The sequence below is a fragment of the Leptodactylus fuscus genome, chromosome 8 (assembly GCF_031893055.1).
Source record: "Leptodactylus fuscus isolate aLepFus1 chromosome 8, aLepFus1.hap2, whole genome shotgun sequence".
Taxonomy (NCBI): domain Eukaryota; kingdom Metazoa; phylum Chordata; class Amphibia; order Anura; family Leptodactylidae; genus Leptodactylus; species Leptodactylus fuscus.
The window spans coordinates 64,620,546-64,645,382 of NC_134272.1; the positions used below are offsets into that span (position 1 = coordinate 64,620,546).

Here is a 24,837-nt window from a genome sequence, read left to right on the forward strand (position 1 = left end):
AATAACTAGCCTGAAGACCTGACCCCAAGGGATGGACTTACGGAAACAGCCGTACAGTGCTGCTCTACACTGGTTCAATGATTCCTATTCATTTGTACTGAAATGATGGAAACTGCATAGCGCAGCCCCACTTGGCTGTTTTTGTGCATCCCACCCTTGGAGGTTTGGACTTGCACCCAGTTATTCCGATCTCAGCTGTGCTTTGCTGACATAGGAATAAGTCTTATAAATGACCCTAAGCAAAATGGAGAAGGTTAAAAAAACAAAAAATCTTTACAAATACCAGGAATTTTGCACCAGCACTCCAAGAAAGACGCAAATCCAGAACTATAATAAGCCTACAAGAAGAAATGCTTAGCCTGCGCAAGATCACTGCTATTTTTTCATCAACCCCCTAATACAGGAAAAACGCATTATTTTATTAGATTGCCTCTTTTTTGTTTTAAGTATATTCTCTCTCAGTGGGCTGCACAGGGTTAATATATCTGACAAAGACAGGGCACTATGACAAAGTAACTCCTACAGCAGAATGGGTAAAGGCACATTAAGGAGAATCTCAAAGGTGAATTTCAAGCGGATGTACTGTATACCTGTTGCTCTGTAAAAGACGACTCACTTTACATGACTGTTACCTTGGACTGCAACAAGTACTCCAAAATTGCATGTGTCTGAACAAGCCCTTAAAATTCTATCTAGGAAAAGATTGCATTTAATGAGACCATTCCCTCATTTTTGTAAGAGCGGCGACCAGTGGGAATGTAAATCTTAACCGCGCAATCCCACAATGAAGGGGATCATCATGAGTGGCTGTATTACATGTGAGCTCATGAATATAGTAATGTGCTTTTCTCTAAACACTACAGCAGCAACTGGACAAGAACCGATACAAGTGATTTGCAGGAGATGATGAGAAGAGAAGGCACGTCCACAGAGAAAAATGTCCCTGATGGTTTGCAGAAGAGGTCAGTGACAAGCACTGTAATACAGCAAATCCAGATGGTGCGGCACCGGATGATGACCTCCAGGGGAAGAGAGAGACCAAGATACCGCAAATCACACTGCCTTCCAGTGACAGTATATACCTATCCCTGAGAGAGAGGGAAACCGTATCCCAAACTGTATGCTCCAACCTCTGGAGCAAGTCTTTGTTATCTGAACACTCCCACTCGGATGGAGAGAGGGACTTCTGTCTTCCGAACATTTGGGCGACCTTTTCCATTGCAAAGCGCTGAACTGTAAAAATTAAAGCGGGCACAGAAGTTATGGGAAGGCTAAAGCAATTACTGCATATATTAACAGATGACCATTTGATATCTAACAAAACTGTATCCACAATAAGGGGTCAAGTATCCATACCTGGAGAAATATATATATTTTGTTAGTAGTAACTAAATGGACCTTTAAAAGATAACATCACACCATCTCCGATTCTGTCTAGCCCCTACTGTTCCCAAGCAATCAATGCTGTTAGTGTTGGTACCTGATTTGTTATTTAGGCCCTGTACTGTCAGGAGGGCGGTGTCAGGCAGGGGGTGTGATTCAGAGCTCCAATCAGAGGCAGCCAGTGTCAGAGCTCAGAATCACACCGCCCTGTGGATATGCAAGACTGGATCACCAGAAACATGCGAGTGTTTTTTTTCTTTTTTTTCTCACCTCCCTGAGCCTAATTAAAAAATAATAAATTTATCCTGGACAACCCTTTTAATGCAAAGAAAGTCAACTGTTAAAGAGGACCTTTCATGGATTATGGCACAAGCGGTGTTATATACCGCTGGAAAGCAGACAGTGCGCTGAATTCAGCGCCCTGTCGGCTTTCCCGATCTGTGCCCCGGGTGGTGAGCTATCGGTCCCGATACCGTAGCTCTTCAGTCAGAAGGGCGTTTCTGACACTCTGTCAGGAATGTCCTTCTGCACAGCAGTGCCTACAGAGCTGTACTGTGTGAGCGGGGAGGAACGCCCCCTCCCCTCCTGATAATACTCGTCTATGGACGAACACTGTGAGCAGAGGGAGGGGGCGTTCCTCCCCACTCACACTGTACAGCACTATAGGCACTGCTGTGCAGAAGGACGTTCCTGACAGTGTCAGAAACGCCCTTCTGACTGAAGAGCTATGGTATTGGGACCAATAGCTCTTCACCCAGGGCACAGACTGGGAAAGCCGATAGTACACTGAATTCAGTGCACTGTCGGCTTTCCAGCGGTATATAACACCACCTGTGCCCAAAATCCATGAAAGGTCCTCTTTAAACTGTAAACAAATGACCAGTGTGGTGCAGATACAGGGAATTTCTGCTCCTCTCACAGAACCTGTTTTCACCTGTGGTCACCATCCAGTGCCACCCTCTAACATAAAGATTGACAAATCCTTGATGTGCGATGACCATATGCAAAAAAGTGCGCTGCAGACACATGGCAAGGGCACTGAACGGCAAACTTGCAAGGTATTTACAGCTGATTTTAAACGGTAGCAAGACTACACTTAGCAAACATACCTTTTCCGTGTCAATGTCACTAGCTGCCCCTACAAGTGGTTGTAGATTGCATTCAATATTACTGTACTGTGATTTACTATTATGGTCTGGCATTTTTCCCATTTGTGAACAATATGGATCACCGGATCCTTTTAAAAGTCCCATCCAAAAATACACAAATGTGATTCTTACCTCTTTTTGCCTTCTGCAAGCTGTTTTTGCTTTTCCTTGGCTATAAAATCAGCTTCTGAGCTGAAGTCCAGTCTGTCATCTAGTAAAAGGTTCTGTCCAAAACATTATAGAAGACAAGTCAACAACTAGAATCCTTCCCACATCAATATGCATAGAAATAGTCTGCTCAGAAATACTACTCACCTTCACCCCAATAATGTCACCATCTTTTAGGTAATATGGTGCCCCCTGGAGGTTATCTGCTTTCTTTTTCTTCTTTTTCTTGGAAACTTGCTGAGTCTGTAGAGTAAAATATATCAGATATACATAAGTAGTCTAAGTAATCACAAAAAAACTGAATCTGTCTCTACCATGGATAAATCCATTGTGAAGAGAAGAAACATCAAAGTCATTGGTGATAATAGGCTTGATGAGTAAATTCTAAGAATGGCAAAGTGGACTAGTCTATCTTACCATAAATTTTAGATATCTTTTTTTTCTCTTTTAAATATAAATTGTGAGTCCCATATAGAGCTCAGAATTTACATTTTTCCCTATCAGTATGTCTTTGGAGGGGGCAACACAACGGCCCAGTAGTTAGCACTTGCAGCGCTGTAGTCTTGGGTTCGAAACCCACCAGGAACAACATCTGTATGTCTTTGGAGTATGGGATGAAATCCACGCAAACATGGTGAGAACATACAAACTCCTTACGGATCTTGTCCTTGGCAGGATTCAAACCCAGGACTCCACTGACCAGAGCCAATGTGTTGCCCCCTTGTAAGTTCTATATATCATCAGAAACATTCTCATACATATACTCACCCAGCTGGATATTGGAAGCCATTCATGTTTATCTGGAAAATACTTTGCAATCTCAACTTTATCCACAGGCAAAGAGCAATGGGAGGCAATCTTCTGGCGTAGAGCAGACGCTGTGCAACCACGAGAGATATTCCAAGCAATGTCCACAGATGGGAAGTATCGACATTCCCCTGGGACGGAAAGTTGTACCCGCAGGAGCACATCTTGAGGTCTAATAGGAAGGAAATCCAAGAATTTGTTTCATGCTCTTATAATATCAAGCTACATGTCAGTCAGTAATGTATTGTTTAGTCTCATAATCACCCTAGAATCTCCTCCATCTGTAGTGGCTCAACACAGAGTGTCGTGTTAGTACCCAGTTTGTAGTCACTGCAGAAAAAAAAGGAAATAAAATAAGAATAAATTATCTTAAAGGCTAATCTGGTCTCAAGTATGATGAGGTTCGTCCAACTTTGTCTAGCTTTTTGCAATGGCTGCCATCTTGGATTTATCCATCCTGTTCTATAGGCATTATGGAAACAACTGAGCTTGGCTGTTTTAGTAACTCCCACAGAACAAAACAGCTATATCACAATCTCTTCAATTCTCTGCCTGTATGATGTGGCAACCAGGGGAATGCCTTTCTCAACAGGACCGAGACATTGCAGGTGGAGGACTCAGACATTTACGGTATATTCTTGTGGCATAGAATAAAAGTCTGTTGGGAATGTCCTTTAACAAAAAAAACGCTAACTAGGACTTCCTCTTTCCTCCTTTATTGACTCCATATGTTCACCCTCCCGCACCTTCAGATTTGGCTACTTATATAGGGCCCACATATTCTATAGCACTTTATATCACTCCTCAGTAGGGTTCACTATCTAAATTTCCAATCAGTATGGCTTCGGAGAGTGGAAGGAAACCGGAGTACCCGGAGAAAACCCACGCAAACATGGGGAGAACATACAAACTCATTGCAGATGTGATCAGATCAGTCCAATTGGCTGGAGGAACCTTTCCTACTGCTAATTCAGTTGACGGTGACCAAGTGAGCTAACACTGTACCAAGCAAATGGTCGCTATCAGAAATAAAGGAGAAAACCAGAAGACTATTCCTAGTTTTATCCTCTAGATGCCAAAAAGGGATTGTTAGAGATCAGAGACAACCCCTTCCAGACTTGAATTTTAGATGGGAATACTGAGAGTGGGCCCCCTTCTATGAAGTCCATATGCCCTGCAAGGCACATTGACAAGGGTTGTCTTCTCAGGAGAACCCTTTTTTTCTATCTTTTATCTATCTGTGGCTCTTGACTTCCAGTCAAAGTTGAATGTAGTTCACAGTCAACAAAACAGAATGAGCCATCAGCAATCAGGTTTGTAGGAGGAAGCTGCTGGTTCTTATTGTGAAAAGAATTGTTATTATATAGTGCCTACTGAACACACTAATGTAAAACACATCAATCCTCCCCCCCCCCACGATGCACATATACACTCAGAGGTCACCTGAGTTGTACGTGATTTAACCGCAGTAATTTTCCTAAACGTTTGTTGTCCAATGTCCAGATACGAAGGTACTCAGGAGAGGGAATCCCAAGAGCATCAAAAACTGTTAATGTCATGATCTGAAAAGAGAAGGAAACAATGGAAATGGGCAAACATCTGCAAATCATGGTGGAAAACATGGAGGATTCGTCAAACTTATTTGTTATTGTCACTAAACACAAGACTTAGGTAGACAATTCATGGGATACCCGTCAGCCAAATGCTCATTCAACAAACCTATCCGTTCCAAACGTGCACATTGTATAGGGGAGAAATCTGCTGTCAGACATCTTTACCTGTCTTTATTCCCTCCTATATCATCTACCATCAAAGGGAGTGTCAGTGAGACCCTCAAACACATTAAATGCTTGGATGGTCTTACTGAAATAAGCGAGTTTGGCCGACAACCGTCATGTAATGTGTACGGCCAGCTTTAGCACTAGATGTATAGATACCTGCAATTTAAGGTCTTGTAGTGAAGCATCTTTGGATATCTCTATGTGGCACACAAAGCATAGATCAGACTCCATATCTTCCTGTAAAGAATTATCTGTAAAAGACCAGGAAAGAACATTGAGAATAGTACTAAATAACCCATTACGTTGTTCAGTAGAGAAGTAGTAAAGATCTCTCATGGGTGATGGCCCAAATATCAGTGTCATAAATCTTATATGGGCTTCATCTCTAATGAAACTCAACATTAATAAATCTCATGGTGAACATATCCAGGTGATTTCTATAATACGGAAGATTTCCATGGCTTGGATCAGATCATTGTGATAGAACAGTAATAACAACAAGAACAGAAAATCACCTGCAAAAATAGACATGAACTCGGCTACATTAAGATGATCAAGGTCTTACTTTTTTCTACTTTCCCAACCTATCACTTGATTTTTCAAAGATTTTTTAAGACAAAAGCATACATAATAATTTCCTACATGTTTCACAACATTGTCAACTAAAACTTTGAAGTGAATGGGAAGTGTTTAGAAGCGCTCGCATGTACGGCTCGGAATGAGCCGAGCGCTTACGCCGTGTGAAGGGGCCCTAAAGCACAACTAATAAATATATCCCTTGATAGAGGACTAGGAGACCTCCGTTCTGGTGAGCACTGGGAGTCGGGCGACCAATGACCATACACTTCCACCTATACTGTCCATAAGACATACGTGTTAGTGTTGTATACATGTTGTGTTTTATAGCATAGAAGACCGTTTCTGATAATTAAAAAGCAAAGGAACCTACCTCCAGATGGGGTTATCTGCAGCGCAAATGTACGACAGTTGACATGGTTAACAGAGTTTTGCTGCGTCTTAGGACAGTGCAGCCATATTGGTAACTTCAGGAAGCCCTGTGAGAAAGTTATTACATACAATTAGGTTCTGTACTAGTAGCACTATGGCTTAAAGAAAAATCACACAACGCAGTTGTGATACTAAGTGATAAGAAACGCTGACCTTGGGTGGGAGTCTTCCTTCTGTTATCACAAGAATGTCCCCAGATCCAATTTTTAGATCCTTCAATGAAGAGTCCTGAAAGTACGGGAATAAGAGGATAATATATCATCAGGTGTTTCATCACACTGGTTATAAACAGCGACCATGTATTTGTAGGAAACACACAATCCACATTCACAATAGGTGATTCTTAAGCTTATCAGGTCACAGAGCACGCCTAAAAAACTCTATATGGGGACATATAAAACACTGATAAACCGTGTATGAATATTATTTTTGGGAATGTACTGTACTACCGCCACCGTCTTATTTTTATAAAAAAAAATTCTCTTGGCACATGTGCTTATGCCTCTCCTTTGGCACTGAATTAAAGTAATTTCTTGACAGGTCAATTATTATATAAGGAGGATTTGATGGAATGACTCGCATGACTGAGAACTAAGTAGGATTAGAAGGAACATACAACAGGAACAAAGAAAAACAGGTGACGCCAGCATATAAAATGGTTGCATCCTTAGGTGCCATTACCTCTTCAGTCAGAGCATCTCCAGCTTCATAACACCAGTCCATCTTTCTTAAGTGCCAACCAGCATCACCTAATAAAACAAAGACTCCTATGAAACACAATGCCCTGAGCTAGAGTCTATGTGATAATGCAATAGTGCCGTGTTGGGTGAGCAGGGGGAAATCTTGATGGGGAATATGTAAGCAGTAGAGATGAGCGAGTACTGTTCGGATCAGCCGATCCGAACAGCACGCAGCATAGAAATGAATGGATGCACCTGGTACTTCCGCTTTGACGGCGGCCGGCCGCTTAACCCCCCGCGTGCCGGCTACGTCCATTCATTTCTATGCGAGCGTGCTGTTTGGATCGGCTGATCCGAACAGTACTCGCTCATCTCTAGTAAGCAGGTAGCTTGGGTTTTGGTTTCTTACTTGGTAAGCCAGCTTTCTGCAGCATTTGTTCCAAACACTGAAATAAAACATAAGCAATGAGATATCTAATACTGTGAACTCACCCACTGGAAATGAAAAAGACAACCATTTGGCAAGAAATATTCTCAATTAATATTGTCAAAGAAATCAATAATATGCAAGTTGGAAAGAAAAAAAAAACAATCATGAATTTATACCTATTTGGTACATGAATGATTGATATATTGTATATATATATATATATATATATATATATATATATATATATATATATATATATATATATATATATATATTATATATATATAGGAGCATTTAGGACAACTGTATATAAAGCTATGTAAACTAAAGGGGCATATGGGAAATAAACACGTAATTGAATAGATTACAAAAAATCTGGCTCTAGAAACTAAGAAGCTGAAACAATCTCTGTGCAATAATCAAGATTTATCCTTTATCATTAATATAATGAGCACCGACATCTACCTCCTTTACGGTCAGCGTCTCATCCAGAATAATTTCTTGCTCCTGTCCTTCCTGGAGATCTGTTCCGAGAATAAAAGACAGGAAGACCTGTGGAAGTATACAAATAGTTTATACAAAATGTGATTTATACATGAAACACTCTAAAATTGTATAAAAGGAGATTTCCATACTGGACTTCTATGGCTTATTCACTGCATGAGTCCAACCAACACCTATATATTTAACAGGGGAGCCCTGACCCACCTTGTGGGGTGGCCAAAAGATTAAAGCAGAAAACGACTGGAGAGGAGGTCATATATGCGAGAGTCTTTTTCCATTCACCTCAACTGAGGTGCCTCGATGCTTAAAGTTTATATATATTATCTTACAGCATTACATTAGCGATATGAATATATGAGAAAACAACGGAACCACAGAGCATTAAAGTCCAGAGGGGTCCAGTGATAGTACGGAGCTATTCTCTTACCACCCCTCGACAACAATAGAACAGGATTATGTACCTAGGCACCCCATTCTTATGATCAGTGTGAGTACCAGTAGTTACTCCCCAACCAATATAACCATTACTAGCTGGTACCCGCGACTTCGTCTGCGGTGATTGTAAAAGTGGGTATATGCAGGCGCGGGTAAGGTTTTCGTACTGTGTATAAGGTATGGGATATGAAATGTAACTTTGTATCTTTTTTTTGCTGCAATACCATTATAATATGTTAACAACAGCGGAAGACATTTCAACCAATTTTCCATATTACAAATGTTAGAAGATGATGTTGGTAGTGTCCATGAGCTGGAATGCTTGCAGATTACAGACTAAACCGTTCCTAAATTATATATACTGGATTGATAACATCTCTTTCACACATACCTCAGAGGAGTTAGGAGCTCTGCCCTTGCACAACCCTAAAATGCTCCCAGGTTTAATGTCCGCTTCCGGCACTGTAATATGCTCAGGAACTGGAAGAAAAGAAAACGTGTTACCAAGATAAAGTTAGTAAGGAACAGCTTTACTAGAGACCAAATTTATCTATTAGACTGGATTAATTTGGGTTTAGGATCAGCAATCGGCATAGTTTGCCATATTTCTCACCTGGTGGGAACAGCTTTCCGGTTCTATGCACAGGTCTCAGGCAGGTGTCACCTAATATAAAAAGAAAAATCCAAACAGTATAAATCCTTGTTTTCTGAAACAAACGTCAGGTTTATGTACAGTATGAGCTATCCTGTTATATAAAGAATGAGCGAGGGCACAGAATTGAATTGCTTACCACATTCCCCTGGCAGCTCCATCAGTTCGGCTGCTTTACTGCGGATAGTCAACATTGTCTGAAATCATAAAACAGGGCCATTGATCTTTTCAATTTCCCAAACTTTACATTGAGAGCTCTGAAAATAGCTTATGCTAAAGCTGCATACACCTTAAATAGCTGTTGGCCAAAAGGTATGATTGGTTGACAGCCATTTTCTCCTCTCAGATATGGAGACTTGATTCTTGGAGGCAGTGGACCTTCAGCAGGAACAAAGAATCAGACATACTGAATTCCAGTATGCCCAAATATCTGCCATCTGGGGAAAGATTGGTGTTCTCCACACACAATCGATAGTGTGCTGATTCCATTGACAATGGTAGATTCGGATGATTATCTGTATATTTACTCCCAGTAGGTAATTCTAATGTCTGTGCTAGTAAAAACATGTATAATGTACTAAACATGCCAAGCACTAGCTACAGTACATGACCTGTCACCACGTTTTGGTGTCCTCTATAAGAACAACCTAATGTAGCGACAGCCGTGTTGATTCTAGTGCAATGTCTGTTCTTTGAGTCTGTAAAGTACTTTATAAAAAACTTCAGTGGTCGTGCTCATGTCACACTGGGAGCTTAAATAAGTTGGGTGACTTGTCCTGCCTTCTGACCACTGATTGACAGCTTTCTCCCTATGTACAGTAATAAGAAAGCTATCAATTTAATGCAAGGTTCTGTGGTGCTACCTCGCAGGTCATGATTACATTTACTACTTTGTTATAGCTTACCATTGTCTTTATATGGTCTATACTGGTCGCCATATATTATCATATAATAGGGAAAAACAAATGACGAATGTAACATCCTTATTACTCACAGTGTCAGGATTTGCAGTAACTTGGACAATTCTCTTCTCAGATCCTGAACTATACAAGTCCTGGACTTGAAAGTAGCATAAGTTTGGGTCAACAGCTATCTCCTTTCCTGCAGCAAGAACCATTTCCCTAGAATGACAACGTAGGAATTAAATTGTATATAGTAATCCAGTTATCAAAGAATATTGTGATAAATATGAAATGTGTGTATTCCAACTGTTGAGTCCTTACCCCTCTTCCTGTGAATCTAGCAGAAGAAGGGAGCTGCCATCTTTAAGGCCCAACATTTTGAGGGTTTTGTTCATATCTTCCATGGCAAAAGCACTCCATCCCTCACTTGTTTCTGTGGAGGGGGAGCACAATAGAGACTCTTTTGAGGGGCTACCAGCTAATGTCTGCTGCAGGTCTCTCAGCTGAAAGTTGGATGGGAAAACTTTCTGAGTTTCTGAGTATTTCTGTGAGGAACCGTTGCTTTCAGTTTTGCATGGACGCATGATTGTCAGGAGAAGAGGAGCACAGTCTGGCCCACTCTGGACACACAGGCCGCCAACCTGCAATGCAAAGAAAAGCTGTAAGATAGGCTAACATAGATATCCACACAAGGCTACATATATTACATTTATTATATACTGCATAGGAATAAGGTTTACTACTATAAAGATGATACTATGACCAACTGGCAACTCAATAAGCAGGTTAGTAAACAATGAATGACAGCAAGCAGAGATCTAGAAAAACCATGAGGAATTGATACAGAAAGTATACTGGAAAACTGTATAACTTTTCATCAAGCAAACAATAACTTTCATTTTCTGAAACTGGACAACCCCTTTAAAGAGGACCTTTCACCTCCTGGGTCACATGCGGTGTAATACACCGCTAGAAAGCAGACAGTGCTTTCCCCTTCTGTGCCCCTGGTTTAGAACTACTGATGCCTGGCAGTCAGGAACGCCCCTCTTCAAAGTAGCGTCTATTGCGCTGTACTGAGATGGGATGTTCCTTACCACCAGCCATGACGCTGAGCTGTGAGGAACAGTCTACCCAGTACTTCTCTATGGACGAGTACTATCAGGAGGGCAGGGGCTCTCACAGTACAGTGCAATAGACGCTACTGTGAAGAAGGGCGTTCCTGACTGACTGTCAGAAACACCCTTCTAACAGTGAAGAGCTACGGTAGCGGCACCGATAGCTCTTCAGAATGTGAAAGTTGATAGTGCACTGAATTCAGCGCACTGTCGGCTTTCTAGCGGTATATAAAACCATATGTTAATCAGGAGGTGAAAGGTCCTCTATAAGGAGGATGAATTTTTTATTTTATTTTACCCATTTACCCACTAAATGAGGTTTCAACAGCATATGCCATAAATATGAAACTGTGGGGTCCCACTGCTCAGCCGTGGCCAAGTGAGATTTCGTGTTGTGCCTTACCTGTTTTCCATTCCACACAAATATGTCACTTCCCTCATGTACTCCAGCACTCCCAAGGCTCTGCTCAGCATCTAGAATAAGATAAAACATAAAAGCAATAAGACTTGCTTATAAAAACAAATGCAGATGAACATTTGTTGGATTTCCATTGCCTGCCAGATACATATAAGGAGACAATTGTAAAAAAGACCTACTGTCTCTCAAAGAAATAAGAGTGCAGAAAGATAGGGGCACTGAATGTTAAAATAGCGCCCAACCACTAAACTCTAACAGTGGGCTGCAAGTCAATGTACATAAAATGCCTATATTGATATTATTACTTCATATAAGATATTTTATTCATATTATTTCAGATACCTTTATAAACAATTGTTATAAAGCAACCAGTAGATATATGGTGTATCATTTCAAATAAGTGATAAGTATGACATTGTAAAGAAAATTCTCTATTTTACCTTTCATTATATAGATGAAATTGCAAGTATTTCTAATACTCACCACATAGGTCCTGGAAGACATGTAACCCTGCTGGCAGAAGTTTTGCTATGCTCAGAACATGTCCTTCTACTGATGGATCCAAAAGCTAAAACAAGATGTATGTATAGATTATTTATTTTAGAGCACCATTAAATTCATGTATGTATAAAAAGGGTTACATAAAAGAAAAACAACTAAAATGAGACAGACAGGGAGAGTCCTGCCACAAGGTTTACAATGTATAAGGGAAAGAAATAGGAGATAATGATTCAAGTTAGTGTATTATAGTGACTATAGGCTGTCACAAAGGGTTGGGTTTCCAGGTTGCAATTGTAGGGAACAGTGTGGTGTTTTTCAGTGTGAAACTTCAGAATATGGGGCATGCATAGGAGAAATCTTGGAGATGGTTGTGTTAAGAGAAGAGGAAGAAGGAGGTGTTGTGAGGACCAGAGGTTACGTGTGGTGGTTATCGTGTGTGATTTGTAAGTAAATACACACACGATAATAAATTAGCATGTCAATGTGGATTTTTATGAAGTTGGTCCTAGAGTGTGTGTGTGTGTGTGTGTGTGTATTTGTATGTATGTATGTCAAAACTATTTTTATGTAAATGCAATTTTTTCGTACCTTTTTTTTTTGCATTTGAAAATCTACAAAATGCAGCAAAATTTTAAAATCTGGGTGGAATGCAGAGCACACAGTAGATCTTAAACTGCCCAAAATGTCTGATTTCTAGCATTCTGTCTGACAATGAAAACACCACAAAATGTTCACTGAATATTTTCAGCTGGCTAAAACTATGAGTATTTGGCTGCTTTTTACAGCTCATTAGCCAGTATGCACACAATGCAGCCATAAAAAAATGACAGTCTACGGCCAGCTTTATTCTGATTCTGGATTTAATTTAATTTGTAGGTTAAATCTAATGCAAACCCATGGTAAATATCTCATGTTGCCAAGTATGGATTTTGAAAAAGATGCTCCGATCGCTGTCCGAAATGTGTGAGGATAAGGCCCCATGTATTGAAGCGCAGAAAGCCCGCAGAGTTTTCCTCTGCCGACTTTCTGCCCCTATTAGACCTACACAAGAAAACGCCAGCGTTTCCACAGGTATAACGGACATACTGTGCTTTTCCACTGCAGATTTATTTCTACAATGTGTGGATGGGAATAGCCAGAATCTCATCCACTTTGCAGGTAAAGTAAAACATTGCATTTTTGTAACATGGAGCCTTGGCCTAACACTGTCAAAACATTGCAGGAGCTGCATTCTTTTTTAAGATATTTTTTCTTTGTATTGTTTCAGAGTCAGCTTTGACGAAAGACCAAGCTACAGAGGGCTCCTACAAAAAAGGACCACAAATAAAATAAAAATAAAGAATGAAGCATACAGAATGTAAACTGCTGGGTACATATAATTCAACATAAAGAGGAAAGTAATGTACAATGACAACAAACATAGATTCTGAACCCTTTGCAGTAGAATGACTGACAATGTTGGTATACCGCTGTAGAATAAGTTAGTGCTATACAAGTAAGAAAAAAAATAAATAAAAATAAATCATCAATTTACCTGGAAAATAGTTTGCCTCAAGTCCCCCACAATCCCTCGACCGTCCACACTGATTTCAAGGGTACTGTCTGCTAGGGAATTCACAGGGTGTAGCGCACCATTATCCAAACGGTAGCAAGATGACAAGTGAAGACGCAGGTTCAAGCTATTGACTTTCCTGTCAGATTCCAATCTAAATGGATAGGACATGTTATGAAATGCAGCTATCACTTTAAGGTCTTACCAAACTGAACAGAACAGAAACAGACCTATATAAACTACCGTACTTCTACTACATAACTAACAACGCAATCTATCCATCTAGAAATAATGTTCCTTTAAAGAGGAACACTCAATGTTCTCTGACATCGGCAGTACTACATAACGCTATAAAGTTGGCAGTGTGCTGAACACCACCACTAATGTCAGAGGCCATGAAAGGTCCTCTTTTTAAATGATATCTACACAGAAATAAAGATGAAGACGTACAGATCAGAAATAATAGAAATAGAAGACTGAAATATAGAACATGCCTTTTTTGCTGCAGCTCCTTATTAGCTTCGTCCATCTGGCGTAGGAGGTATTCTGGGACGCCATACTTAGCATTGCCTTTGGCTATAAAGCATAAATATGTATTGTATAGAGTACATTGCAAGTATGTAGAAATATTACATGATGGGGCAGGTAATATAATACATAGTATTACCTTCTTGTGGCCTCTTGAGTTGGCTTTTGCGGTAGAAGAGCATATACGCACTCTCTTTTCCCTGGAACTGTCTCTCAATGTCCTTTTCCTGGATGCACTGCACTGAGGAGTCATTGAAGTCAAACCAGTGACTAGAACTTCTTTGTGGAGGTGTCATTTTTTCTGTATTATTTGGCCTACAACATTGCGGATCGGTGCCATTTACTGAATGTGCCAAGCCAACAAGAGAACCATCTGAACTCAACTGAAAAATGGAGGCATGGTTCTGCAGGAACTAGAAATGAAAGACTGTTTAGCCAACAATATACTCATTGTAAATCGCAACTTATAAAGCTGTTAACAGGAATATGTTTAGTTGAGCTTTGGCTTTGATGTTATTCTCAGATTTTGTTAATACACAGTAACCTTATCAGACCTCACATATAGATCCATAATGATCTCTTAACAGGGGTTGTGAAGACGTACACTCTCTCGTGATGTCATACTAGGCAGTAAAGTATGCCTGGACAACTCCTCTAAAATATTGTATGCCAGATTAAAAAAGGACTTGTCCCCACATTAATGCCATGAGTCACCTACTTGGATACTGAATAGTAAATCAAAATCACTGATTCATGTATTCAGCCTACAAGGAGTGTACTGTGCGTGTACCATGTCCATTTAATGCTTGTACCTTACGGAGGGCTCCATGCTGCTTCCTATAAACCTTATTCCAGGAAGATCCTGTGTGCTCCAGGAGCTTTTGACTCAGTTGATCCATGGGAACCATCTTATCAACACCAGCCTAAGAGAAAATAAAGGAAGGCATTATATTCAGCAATGTTGTGTATAGGTATGTAAATTTATTTCTAGGTTATTTTATACTTCAAAAAAATTAGTATATGCTATTTTTTTTTTTGGCGTACTGCTTCAATCTCTGCCTCCCATTGCAAACAATGGGTGGAAGAATAAAGGTGGAATTCACCTTAAAATCAGCACAAAATTCTATGGGGTTAAAGGCCCCTTATACATGGTGATATGCCGAGTTGAGGGCCTGAGGGGATATTGCATAACAAAACTTTGTGGTTGTCCTTCCCATCTACTATTTAGCCTTAAATATAAATCAACTTTTTCTTTATTTAGTTTTATGTTCGTGTAAGTACCTCTGCAATTATAGCAGCAAGGGTAGCTGCAGGACAGTCTTGTTCATCCGCTAGGTCGCCAACTGCTCTGCTTTTATTCTCTTCCTGTATAGAAAGTAAAGGAGAAATTTAAAATAAGTCATTTTATATATTATTATATACATACATAAAAACACACTTGATACTATTACTGCTGATAATATTCTGTCTTAGGGAAATCCTGCCAAGCCAAATCAGTATTAGAGTCTAATGAGACATGCAGAAAATCTAATGTTTATGACCAGATTTAGGTAAAAAGTGAAACAACTACATTAAAAATTGTAAGTTATGTACAGTTAACAATAGGCTTAATTACCTGACAACTCGAGTGCCCCAATTCATCTACATCCCGGATGTATACATGATAATGACCTCCATAACATCCTCCCTTGTGTATAATAACTGAAAAGAGCTCGTACATTTGTACTGAATCCTCCAAGTGATTCTACATGACAGAAGAGAGGCAGTGAATGACAATGTAAGCGAAGAGGAAAGCATAGGCAAGCACAATATCAGAAGAGTCCTTAAAGGTTGACAAAACGTACTAACGTTTATAGGGGTTTTCTGGTCCCAAATACATTTTTCATACAGATGATCTATCTACAGGATAGATCCTAAGTATCTGATACCTGCCCAGATCAGCTGATCCAGGGTGCAAAAGCAGGCTGCTCCTATTCAAGTAATGGTGGCATACCTGTAATTCCTGGCACCAGAGTGGATTGGGATGGGATGGGATGCGTAGAAAAGGAGCAAACAGCTTCTTCTCCCCATCCACTGTTGTAGCTTATAGTTCCCAGAGGCCTGCTGATCTGTGTGGGTTTGGGTGTTGGACCACCACAGATCAAATACTGATAACCTATCCATCATCAGTATGAAAAATGCATTTGGGGCTGAAAATACTATTTAAGTGGGTATTCCCCATTTGAAATACATATGAAATAGCCACTGAATACTCCACAAAAATCTGATAGGTCCCCCCCCCTTGGGTCACTTTAATAATACTTAAGATAGAAGTAAACTTTAGTAATATTATCCAAATTACAATTGTAAATTTCCCTAATGAATTTCCCTATGGTGGGACTAGTAAAGGATTATCTTATCTTATCTTAATGACAGCAACACTTTTCATCACAATAAATAAAATAGGAGTCAGTGCTAAAATTAGAGAAAGAATCACTCAATTTTTGGGGTATACAAGGCTAACTCACCAATTTCATTTTAACTGTGTCAAATGTGTCACTTTAGCTTAGTTGTACCCATATTTTCTGAACCCCTTCATTATGGGAATGGGTGGACGTGTGATCCCAGACTAACCACCAGCCCACAGCTTACTCTCCTGTATAGAATGCGTATCCTGTGAGCTATAGGATTTCATTAGCTTTTAATAGACCCCTCTGTGCAGCTTTAAGACCCTAACCTGTATGTCCTTCCATGTATAGAAATCTGTCTTATCTAAGGAATCAAGGATGCATTAATATAGTAAGAGATTCCCTGCAATGATTCACTGTAGAACTACAAAACTACCACAACTTACACTGCCTGACTATACTTCCAGTGTATGCAGAACCTTCTGTGGATTTCTAAAAGATGGCGTCTCACACTGCTGTCCCAAGAACCAAGTAATGGTAATTATTCAGACAGCCAAAAGCGATTATCTAAGCCTGGATATTAATGACCTCATCAGTACCAGATAGGATAGGTCGTCAGTATCAGAACTGTATGAATGGAATCTACAATAGCGTAGCATAACCAATACACAGTGCAGCTGGCTTCATTCACTTTGCTCCAAACAACTGATCATGAGGGTGCTAGGTGTTGGACCTCCACCAATCTGAAAATTCATAACCTACATTAAAATAGACCCTCAATATCCAGACTTTGATAACTCCTTAAAGAACGTTCCATTGCAAATTCTCCAAATGTACACACAAGTGCTTATACACAGACATTTATAACAGAAAATAAAAAAGTGAACCCCTTTCAAACCTGCTCACAAAATGGGCGGATGTTGAGGCGCGTAGGGAAGGTGTATCGTGAGGTCTCTTTATACCGTTCACATTTTGTGAAGTCGAAGTTGAACCTCAGAAGAGAAACCGTGAGGAAAGGCGGTAATTTTCCCAGTTTGGCAGACTGTAGAAACAAAAACGGAACAAAATGAATTTTAAATGGGAACTTTCTGGCTGTAGACTTTTAGATTTAAAAGGGGTTTCTAGTGGATAGATCATTAGTATGAAAAATCGATTTGGGGCTAGAAAACCCCTTTAGGCTAAGGCCCCCACGGTCCTAAAGCGCTGCGGAAAGAACCACTGCGTGATCGCATTGCGGTTCTTTCCGCAGCACTTTCAACAGAAAGTTTGCAGAGTTTTCCTCTGCGGACTTTCTGTTACAATTATATCTATGGGAAAGCCGCCGGTGTTTCTGTAGGTATAATTGACATGCTGCGATTTGCAAAGCTGCAACTGCTTTGCAAATCGCAGCGTGTCCGCACTGCGTTTTTTTCCGCAAAAGTGGGCATGGGATTCGCATGAATCCCATCCCCTTTGCTTGCACTGTAAAACGCTGCGATTTACCCGCAGCATCTCCGCTGCGGGCAAATCGCGGCGTTTACGTCCCTTTTTTTTCTAGTTGACACGTCGGAATAGCCTTAAGAAAGATTATTCTCCTATCTTTAGAAGTCGTCTCCGCCCCGCCGTTCGGTTAAAGTCCTGGTTTTCATGTGTATGCAAATGAGTTCCCTTGCAGCACTGGGAGCGTTCCCAATGCTGCGAGAGAACTCTCTCCAGCAAACGCCTCTTCACTCGTCTTTTTCCGGCTGGGGTCACACTTCGACACCTTCGCTGTTGGCTCTACCATCGGGCCGCAGGCACAGCTGAGTGCATATTGCCAATGCCCATTTTTTTGTGGCCGCTTACACGAGCATGCTCAGTACGCTCTGTACTTCATAGAGCTACAGGAGCCGACTGTGCAGGTGTCAAAGTGTGACCACAGCCGGAAGACGACGAGTGAAGAGGCGGTTGCTGAAGAAGACGGAGGCGTCACTGGAGAGAGTTCTCTCGCAGCATTGGGGACGCATCCAGATGAAAACCAGGATGTTAACCGAACGGTGGGGCGGAGACTACTTCTAAAGGTAGGAGAAGAATAGCCTTTCTTAAGCCTTTTAAGAAAAAAAAAAAAGAGAGTTTTATTGGTAGAATCATTTTAAGAGGGCAAACGGAAGAAGTCACCTTAGCGGCAGGGACAAGCTTGTCACAGGCTCCGCAGCGGTACAGGTTATCGCCATCAAAGAATTCTTCTTCCACGTACATACTGTATAAAGACTCCTCTAAACTGCTCATGTCCTTCACGGCTGCAGTAAGATCCAGGAAATCTTCCTGTATATAAGCAGAAGGAATTAAGAAGTAATTAAAGAGAAACTATTACATAATATTTCCACATTTTTACATTATTTAGCTATGACTGTGGAGTAACATTGAAGCCTTCTCATTATTTGTTTTCTGACAGGCCTTTTTAGATGCAGTCAATGAGAGGTCAGTAGACCTTACCTGTCTCTCACTGACATGTCCACATTCCTGGCACTGGATACGGTTGACAATGGTTCCATGATATAAGTTTTTGATGAGATCATGGCCAGAAGTGCCCTCCAGAGAGCTTTCCAAGGCACTAAACAAAATGCGGTTTAACTCCTGGACATCTTGCTGGCCTGTTTCCTGTAAAGGCCAAAGCAAACTAAAACTAGGATACAGAAGGATAAACAACAAAGACCTAATGGGAATACTGTATATTAAGCACCCCTACACAGCCTCAGCTTCACTGATACTCATACTCCACCATACTCAGAAGCTTTAAAGAATTCTGCTGCCAACAGAGAAATAGGGGAAGAACACAGAGGGGATAGAAAGTGGATATCAGCACAGGAAAGGAGTCAAAATACATTTAGAAAATATATTGCTTGTGTATATAAATGTAGTAATGACAGAAATGCTGCCAGAAAATTTTGGTACACTTTAAAAGATTTTCCTGGATTTAGATATCAATGACCTATCCTTAAGGGATACATCTATAGGGTAGGCCATAAGTATGAATACACCCAGATAAAATGGAAATGGTTGCTGATATCACGTTATTGTTTTTGGCATATTAGTACATGGGAGGGGGGAAACATTTGAGGCCAGGTGACACCCATGGCAGCCGTCTGTAAAACTGCAATTTTGGATTCAACTTTTCTTTTTTCAACGGGAAGGGGGTCATGTGACACATCAAGTACAAGGAAAATTGCACAAGAAAAACAGATGGCCGCCATGGGCGTCACCCATCCTCAAATGCCCCCCATGTACTAATATGCCACAAATGGTAAGGTGATATCAGCAACCACTTCCATTTTATCTGGGTGTATTCATACTTATGGCCCAACTTGTAGTTTTAAATTGATGGGAGTCCCAACATCAGACACCCCCGTTGACAAGCTGATGTTCGAAGCAATGGCCCCTAAAACTAAGAGTATATGGAGCCAGAAACATACAGCTCCATACACAGTGCAATGGTTGTTCCTGGTTACTGCAGCTCAGCACCTATTTATATGAAAGAGAACTGAGCTGCAGTAACCCGTTCTACAGTAATCTTAACCAAGAACGGAAACCATCCACATTTGCATACCATAATAGATTTGTCATTTAAAAAATAAATAAATGAATGAATGAAGCTGAACTGACCTCACTATTATCCCAACCAAAGCTGCTTGTAAGGTCAGAGGTTGAAGCAGCCTGTTGATCCACTAAAAGAAGTTGTGCAAACAGTCGCTGTAACTGCAATGGAATGATTCGAACCTGAAAAAGAACAATACTGTAGCAAAAACTAAAAGGTAAAATGTAAGGGCTCGTTCACATCTGCGCTGCCCTCTCCATTGTGCAGGTTTCTGTTTCCTGCCTAAAACAGAGCAGGAGATGGAAACCTGCAGGATTCTTTCTCACCTATTCATTTGAATGGGTGAGAAAGCTGTCCGGCCGTGAGCGGCAGTGAGCGTTTTGCGCTCTCCGCTGCGAAACCGGGTTTTATAATCCGGACACAGAGTCGGACATGCAGTACTCTGTGTCCGGATTAAAAAATCCGGTTTCGCGGCAGAGAGCGCAATACGCTCACCGCCGCTCACGGCCGGACCCGGTCTGTGCTTTGCGTCTTCTGGCATGCAGAAGACGGAAAGCACAGAACGGAAGGCTGAACGCAGGTGTGAACCTAGCGCAAGTCTTATTTCTGTTGTTTCTTTCTCCAAACTTTTGTCACTCCTCAGTCCATTATCTTCCAATTTTACAAAAAAACAAACAAAAAACATTAAAGCTGAAGACCAAACACTGGAAACGCAACTTTTTTTTGTTGCAGATTTTACTTCAGTCTTTTGATCCAAAGTCAGGAGTGGATTTAGTAGAAGGAAGGGAGAAGTTTAAGAACTTCTTAGATATTTCCTATTCCTTTTGAGGCCATTTTTGGCTTTGGCTCAAAAAAGCACAGCAACTCTGCAACAAAAAAAGTTGCGTTTTTGCAATGTGCAGCCTCTGCCTAAATGGAATTATCTAGAGGCTTAGATTTACTTACATCTAGGCTGGGTTCTGACTGTTCTGAACCTCAGGTTTCCAGGCTGCTTCTCAGATAAGCCATGAGATAAGCATCTGGCACCCTCTGCTTGTTCCCTTGTATGAAATACATTATGGGGGCTGGCAGACTCACTCATAGGTAATTGCCAAGCCAGCACTATTCTCTGTTCTTCATTGGAAGTTAGGAAATTTAATAGAAAAGTTATAGTACCTTGGAATTAGGGTCATCTTTTTCATCCAAAGATCCAAGCTCTTCAGGACTCAAGGCAAAAAGGGCTTCTGTGGGCATATAAATACAACTGACTAAATACAAAGGGCCTCTGTTGACATACAAGTACAATTGAAATCAAGATGTTCAGTCACTGGAATCATTGCTATGGCTGGTGGATGTCTGACTTCTGGGATCACCCACACGCAAATCTGGAGAATAAACTAGTGTAGAAATTCCCCTCTAACTTAGCTCTGTCAAAAGGCACACACTACTGTACAGCCATGAGGCATAGCTGGGGTGCTGCAGTATATGGTGCAGTGAATGGGGTTGTAAGGCAACTGGCCTTTTATTCTCAGAACCTGTGGTTATTCATAGGTATCAGTGTAGATGTGTGAAACCAGCATGCAAGATAAATTGGAGCTGATGACTCCCAGAATGTAACCATGACCAGAAGCTACGCTGTCCTGATCTGCAGTGGTCCTGAATATGTGACCCTCACAGATCTAAAATTGATGACCTATCGTAAGGATTGACCATTCATATTAAAAAATGGATAACCTCTTTCAGCTGCTGGACAGGCCAGTTAAGTCCATGCTGCCCTCTGAGCATATGAATACTTTTGGGGTATCAGATGACAGCAGACTATGCCCTCTGCTCACAGTGCTCGTCCATAGACGAGCACTATCAGGAGGAGAAGGGGCGTTCCTCCCCGCTCACACTGTACAGCGCGATATGCGCTGCTGTGGAGAAGGACGTACCTGACAGACTGTCAGAAACGCCCTACTGACTATAAAGCGCTACGGTAACGGGACCGATAGCTCTTTACCCAGGGCACAGACCGGGAAAGCCGACAGTGCGCTGAATTCAGCACACTGTCAGCTTTCCAGCAGTATATAGAACTGCCTGTGCCCATCTCGGTGAAAGGTCCTCTTTAACAGCAGATTTGGCTAATACAATTATAATGACAAATCTAGCCATTCAACTAAATGGCTACCACGATAGCTGTAAAAAATATATTTTATACACCACCTCCCCGTGCTAGCGTTTATGGCATCAGAGATAATAATAATACCAGTAGAACCTAAGATAACATTCCTAATCTACCTCGAAATTCAGGAGTGAAAACTAAGGTCTGCAACAAGGAGTTAAGGTAACAAGTGCTTCCTTGGTTCCTGAGGCCACTTAATCTGGTTTCTCCCCTTGGTTCCAGTACTTCAGAATCTTTGCATTTTGTTTTCCTGCCATTAGTAGCTGTAGTGTTAGAAAGGAATGAGAAGTCCTCATCTTCTTCAAACAGATCCCCAAACATTTCTGATCAAGAGGTGTGAACCTGGGAAATGTATAAAAACAAAACAAAACAAAAAAGCTGAGTAAGTCAATATATACAGCATATAAAAGACCCACCAAATATATGTCATAAAGCCAGGACATCATAACTCCTACCTAACTCTTTTACACATTTTCATCCACTGTGCCTCTTGCCCATTTTTGATCACTACCTCACTGTCCCAGAAGTGTAGCCTCTCCTGCGCAAGGTGCGTCATACTTGAGCAAAAAGGTTCTTCTCCTTACTGTGTCAGTGATGTGATGAGGAGGGCTGGATCTACAAGTCAGTTTTATTACCTATGAAAGCCACTTTCTCCATCATGGCTGATGTTGTGACAGACAAGTGGGGTTGACTTGAGTATTGAACTACGCTGGACAGCCCCCTTATCACATCACCAACACAGAAGTGGAAAATAAGTTCCCTGTCTGCACTTCAGGGACTGCAAATCATTGGTGCAGCTTAGAAAATGAAAGTATTACAATAAGTTTCTATCTTTTGCATTTGAAATAAAATAAATGCATATTCTGTCATTGGATGCCTAACAGGGTAGTAGACAAGGGATACTAGAGTGAGAAAGTATACATGCATGCCTTTCTTCCAATTAAGTTAATTTTAGGGCATGATTATGTACCACCCACCCCACACACAAACAGTATAATGCTCCCAAGTGCTCCCCACCCAAAGTATAATACTTCTTAGTGTCCCCCCACCTACAGCATAATGCTCCTTAGTGTCCCCCACCTATGGTATAATGCTCCTTGGTGTCCCCCACCTATGGTATAATGCTCCTTGGTGTCCCCCACCTATGGTATAATGCTCCTTAGTGTCCCCCACCTATGGTATAATGCTCCTTGGTGTCCCCCACCTACGTTACAATGCTCCTAAGTGTCTCCCACCTACGTTATAATGCTCCTTAGTGTCCCCCACCTACGGTATAATGCTCCTTAGTGTCCCCCACCTACGTTACAATGCTCCTTAGTGTCCCCCCACCTACGGTATGATGCTCCTTAGTGCCCTCCACCTACGGTATAATGCTCCTTAGTGTCCCCCACCTACGGTATAATGCTCCTTAGAGTCCCCCACCTACAGTATAATGCTCCTTAGAGTCCCCCACCTACGGTATAATGCTCCTTAGTGTCCCCCACCTACGGTATAATGCTCCTTAGTGTCCCCCACCTACGGTATAATGCTCCTTAGAGTCCCCCACCTACGGTATAATGCTCCTTAGTGTCCCCCACCTACAGTATAATGCTCCTTAGTGTCCCCCCACCTACGGTATAATGCTCCTTAGTGTCTCCCACCCATAGTATAATGCTCCTCTAGTGCCCAAATGCACCATATATTGCTGCTTAGTGTCCCCCGCACAGTATAATACCACATTAAGAAACATTTTTTTCCTAACTATTCTTGTTCGTTATTTTGTCTGAAAAATACCATAAATACTGGACGTGTTCAGCTGATCCAGCTGATGGTTGACCCCAATAGTACCCCTATTGTGGATCATACACATTCAGCCATCATGATCACAGTTCTCATACTGACACCAGATCAGGATTTTGCAGAAGCTCAGGGCTCAGCTGTCATATCAACATGTATTTATCGGTATCCTGCTACTGACAAATCACAGCTTTACATTACTGCTGACATAAAGGAAGTGCAACGACTACACGTTCCTCCATAGCTGCCTGTGACATGGACGAACTCAGGACTCTTCTTACTCACAACACAGAACTGATGCAAGGCTTAACTGCGCTAGAGAGATTGTTTACCTGCTAGCAACTCGGCCAAGCGGACAGAAATGATAACAAGTGCAAGGTCTGCTACCTGGGAGCCGCCATCTTTGTTGTATGTGCAGTCAATCTAAGAGTGATGCTGGGAAATGTAGTCCTAGCGCCTCAGTATGAATAGCAAATGCGGCCAAGCGAACTACACGTCCCGACATGCCGTGCGCTACCACGACTTCAGGAACTGTAGAAATAGCATGAAATAACTTTATTAGCCATCGAAAAAACACTACAACTGTGTTGTAGGAGCAGGAGAGGGGTCGTGTCTAGAAAGCTGTTGGAAGTAGGATATTACCGGAAAGGGCGGGGCTTCTCCGAGAAGGGCGGAGTCTATTTCATTATTGCTCTGTGTTCTATACAGGAAGAACAGAAAGCAGTGAGGACTGCTGTGGGCTGTGACTAGAATGGATTGGGGTGTGACTAAATACTAGACACCGCAAGGACTTGGTTGGATGAGGCTGAGGGAAGATAGTGATGTAATTGCATGGGACTGCACGTTCAATGAGACTGAGGGAAGATAGTGACGTAGTTACATGGGACTGAATGTTGAATGAGGCTGAGGGGAGCGAGTGATGTAGTTACATGGGACTGCACGTTGGATGAGGCTGAGGGGAGAGAG

At 41.4% G+C, this 24,837-nt stretch overlaps 1 protein-coding gene across 1 annotated transcript; it reads right to left on the reverse strand.

Moving 5' to 3' along the window:
- Positions 1-238: 238 nt before the first annotated feature.
- USP40 (ubiquitin specific peptidase 40) lies at positions 239-24,280 on the reverse strand. The gene is made up of 32 exons (XM_075283938.1): positions 24,204-24,280; positions 22,212-22,437; positions 21,108-21,175; positions 20,021-20,134; positions 18,854-19,018; positions 18,536-18,682; positions 17,298-17,441; positions 15,628-15,756; positions 15,294-15,377; positions 14,825-14,935; positions 14,152-14,425; positions 13,979-14,060; positions 13,467-13,638; positions 11,915-11,999; positions 11,417-11,487; positions 10,220-10,539; positions 9,991-10,117; positions 9,136-9,193; positions 8,958-9,008; positions 8,736-8,824; positions 7,871-7,957; positions 7,385-7,421; positions 6,977-7,044; positions 6,449-6,523; positions 6,237-6,342; positions 5,444-5,538; positions 4,950-5,068; positions 3,771-3,836; positions 3,468-3,678; positions 2,847-2,942; positions 2,664-2,755; positions 239-1,233 (listed from the first exon to the last, which is right to left on the reverse strand). Exons 2-32 carry the CDS (start codon positions 22,414-22,416, stop codon positions 1,149-1,151), a joined length of 3,633 nt encoding a protein of 1,210 aa, XP_075140039.1. The 5' UTR covers positions 22,417-22,437; positions 24,204-24,280; the 3' UTR covers positions 239-1,148.
- Between the last annotated feature and the right edge of the window lie 557 nt (positions 24,281-24,837).

Coding starts and splice junctions, on each gene's coding strand:
- USP40 (XM_075283938.1), bottom strand. CDS start 22,416: ATGTTTGGGGATCTGTTTGAAGAAGATGAGGACTTCTCATTCCTTTCT. Junction 9,009..9,135: donor GGAGCTGCCAGGGGAATGTG/GTAAGCAATTCA, acceptor TTTTTATATTAG/GTGACACCTGCCTGAGACCT. Junction 2,756..2,846: donor GTGACATTATTGGGGTGAAG/GTGAGTAGTATT, acceptor TGTTTTGGACAG/AACCTTTTACTAGATGACAG.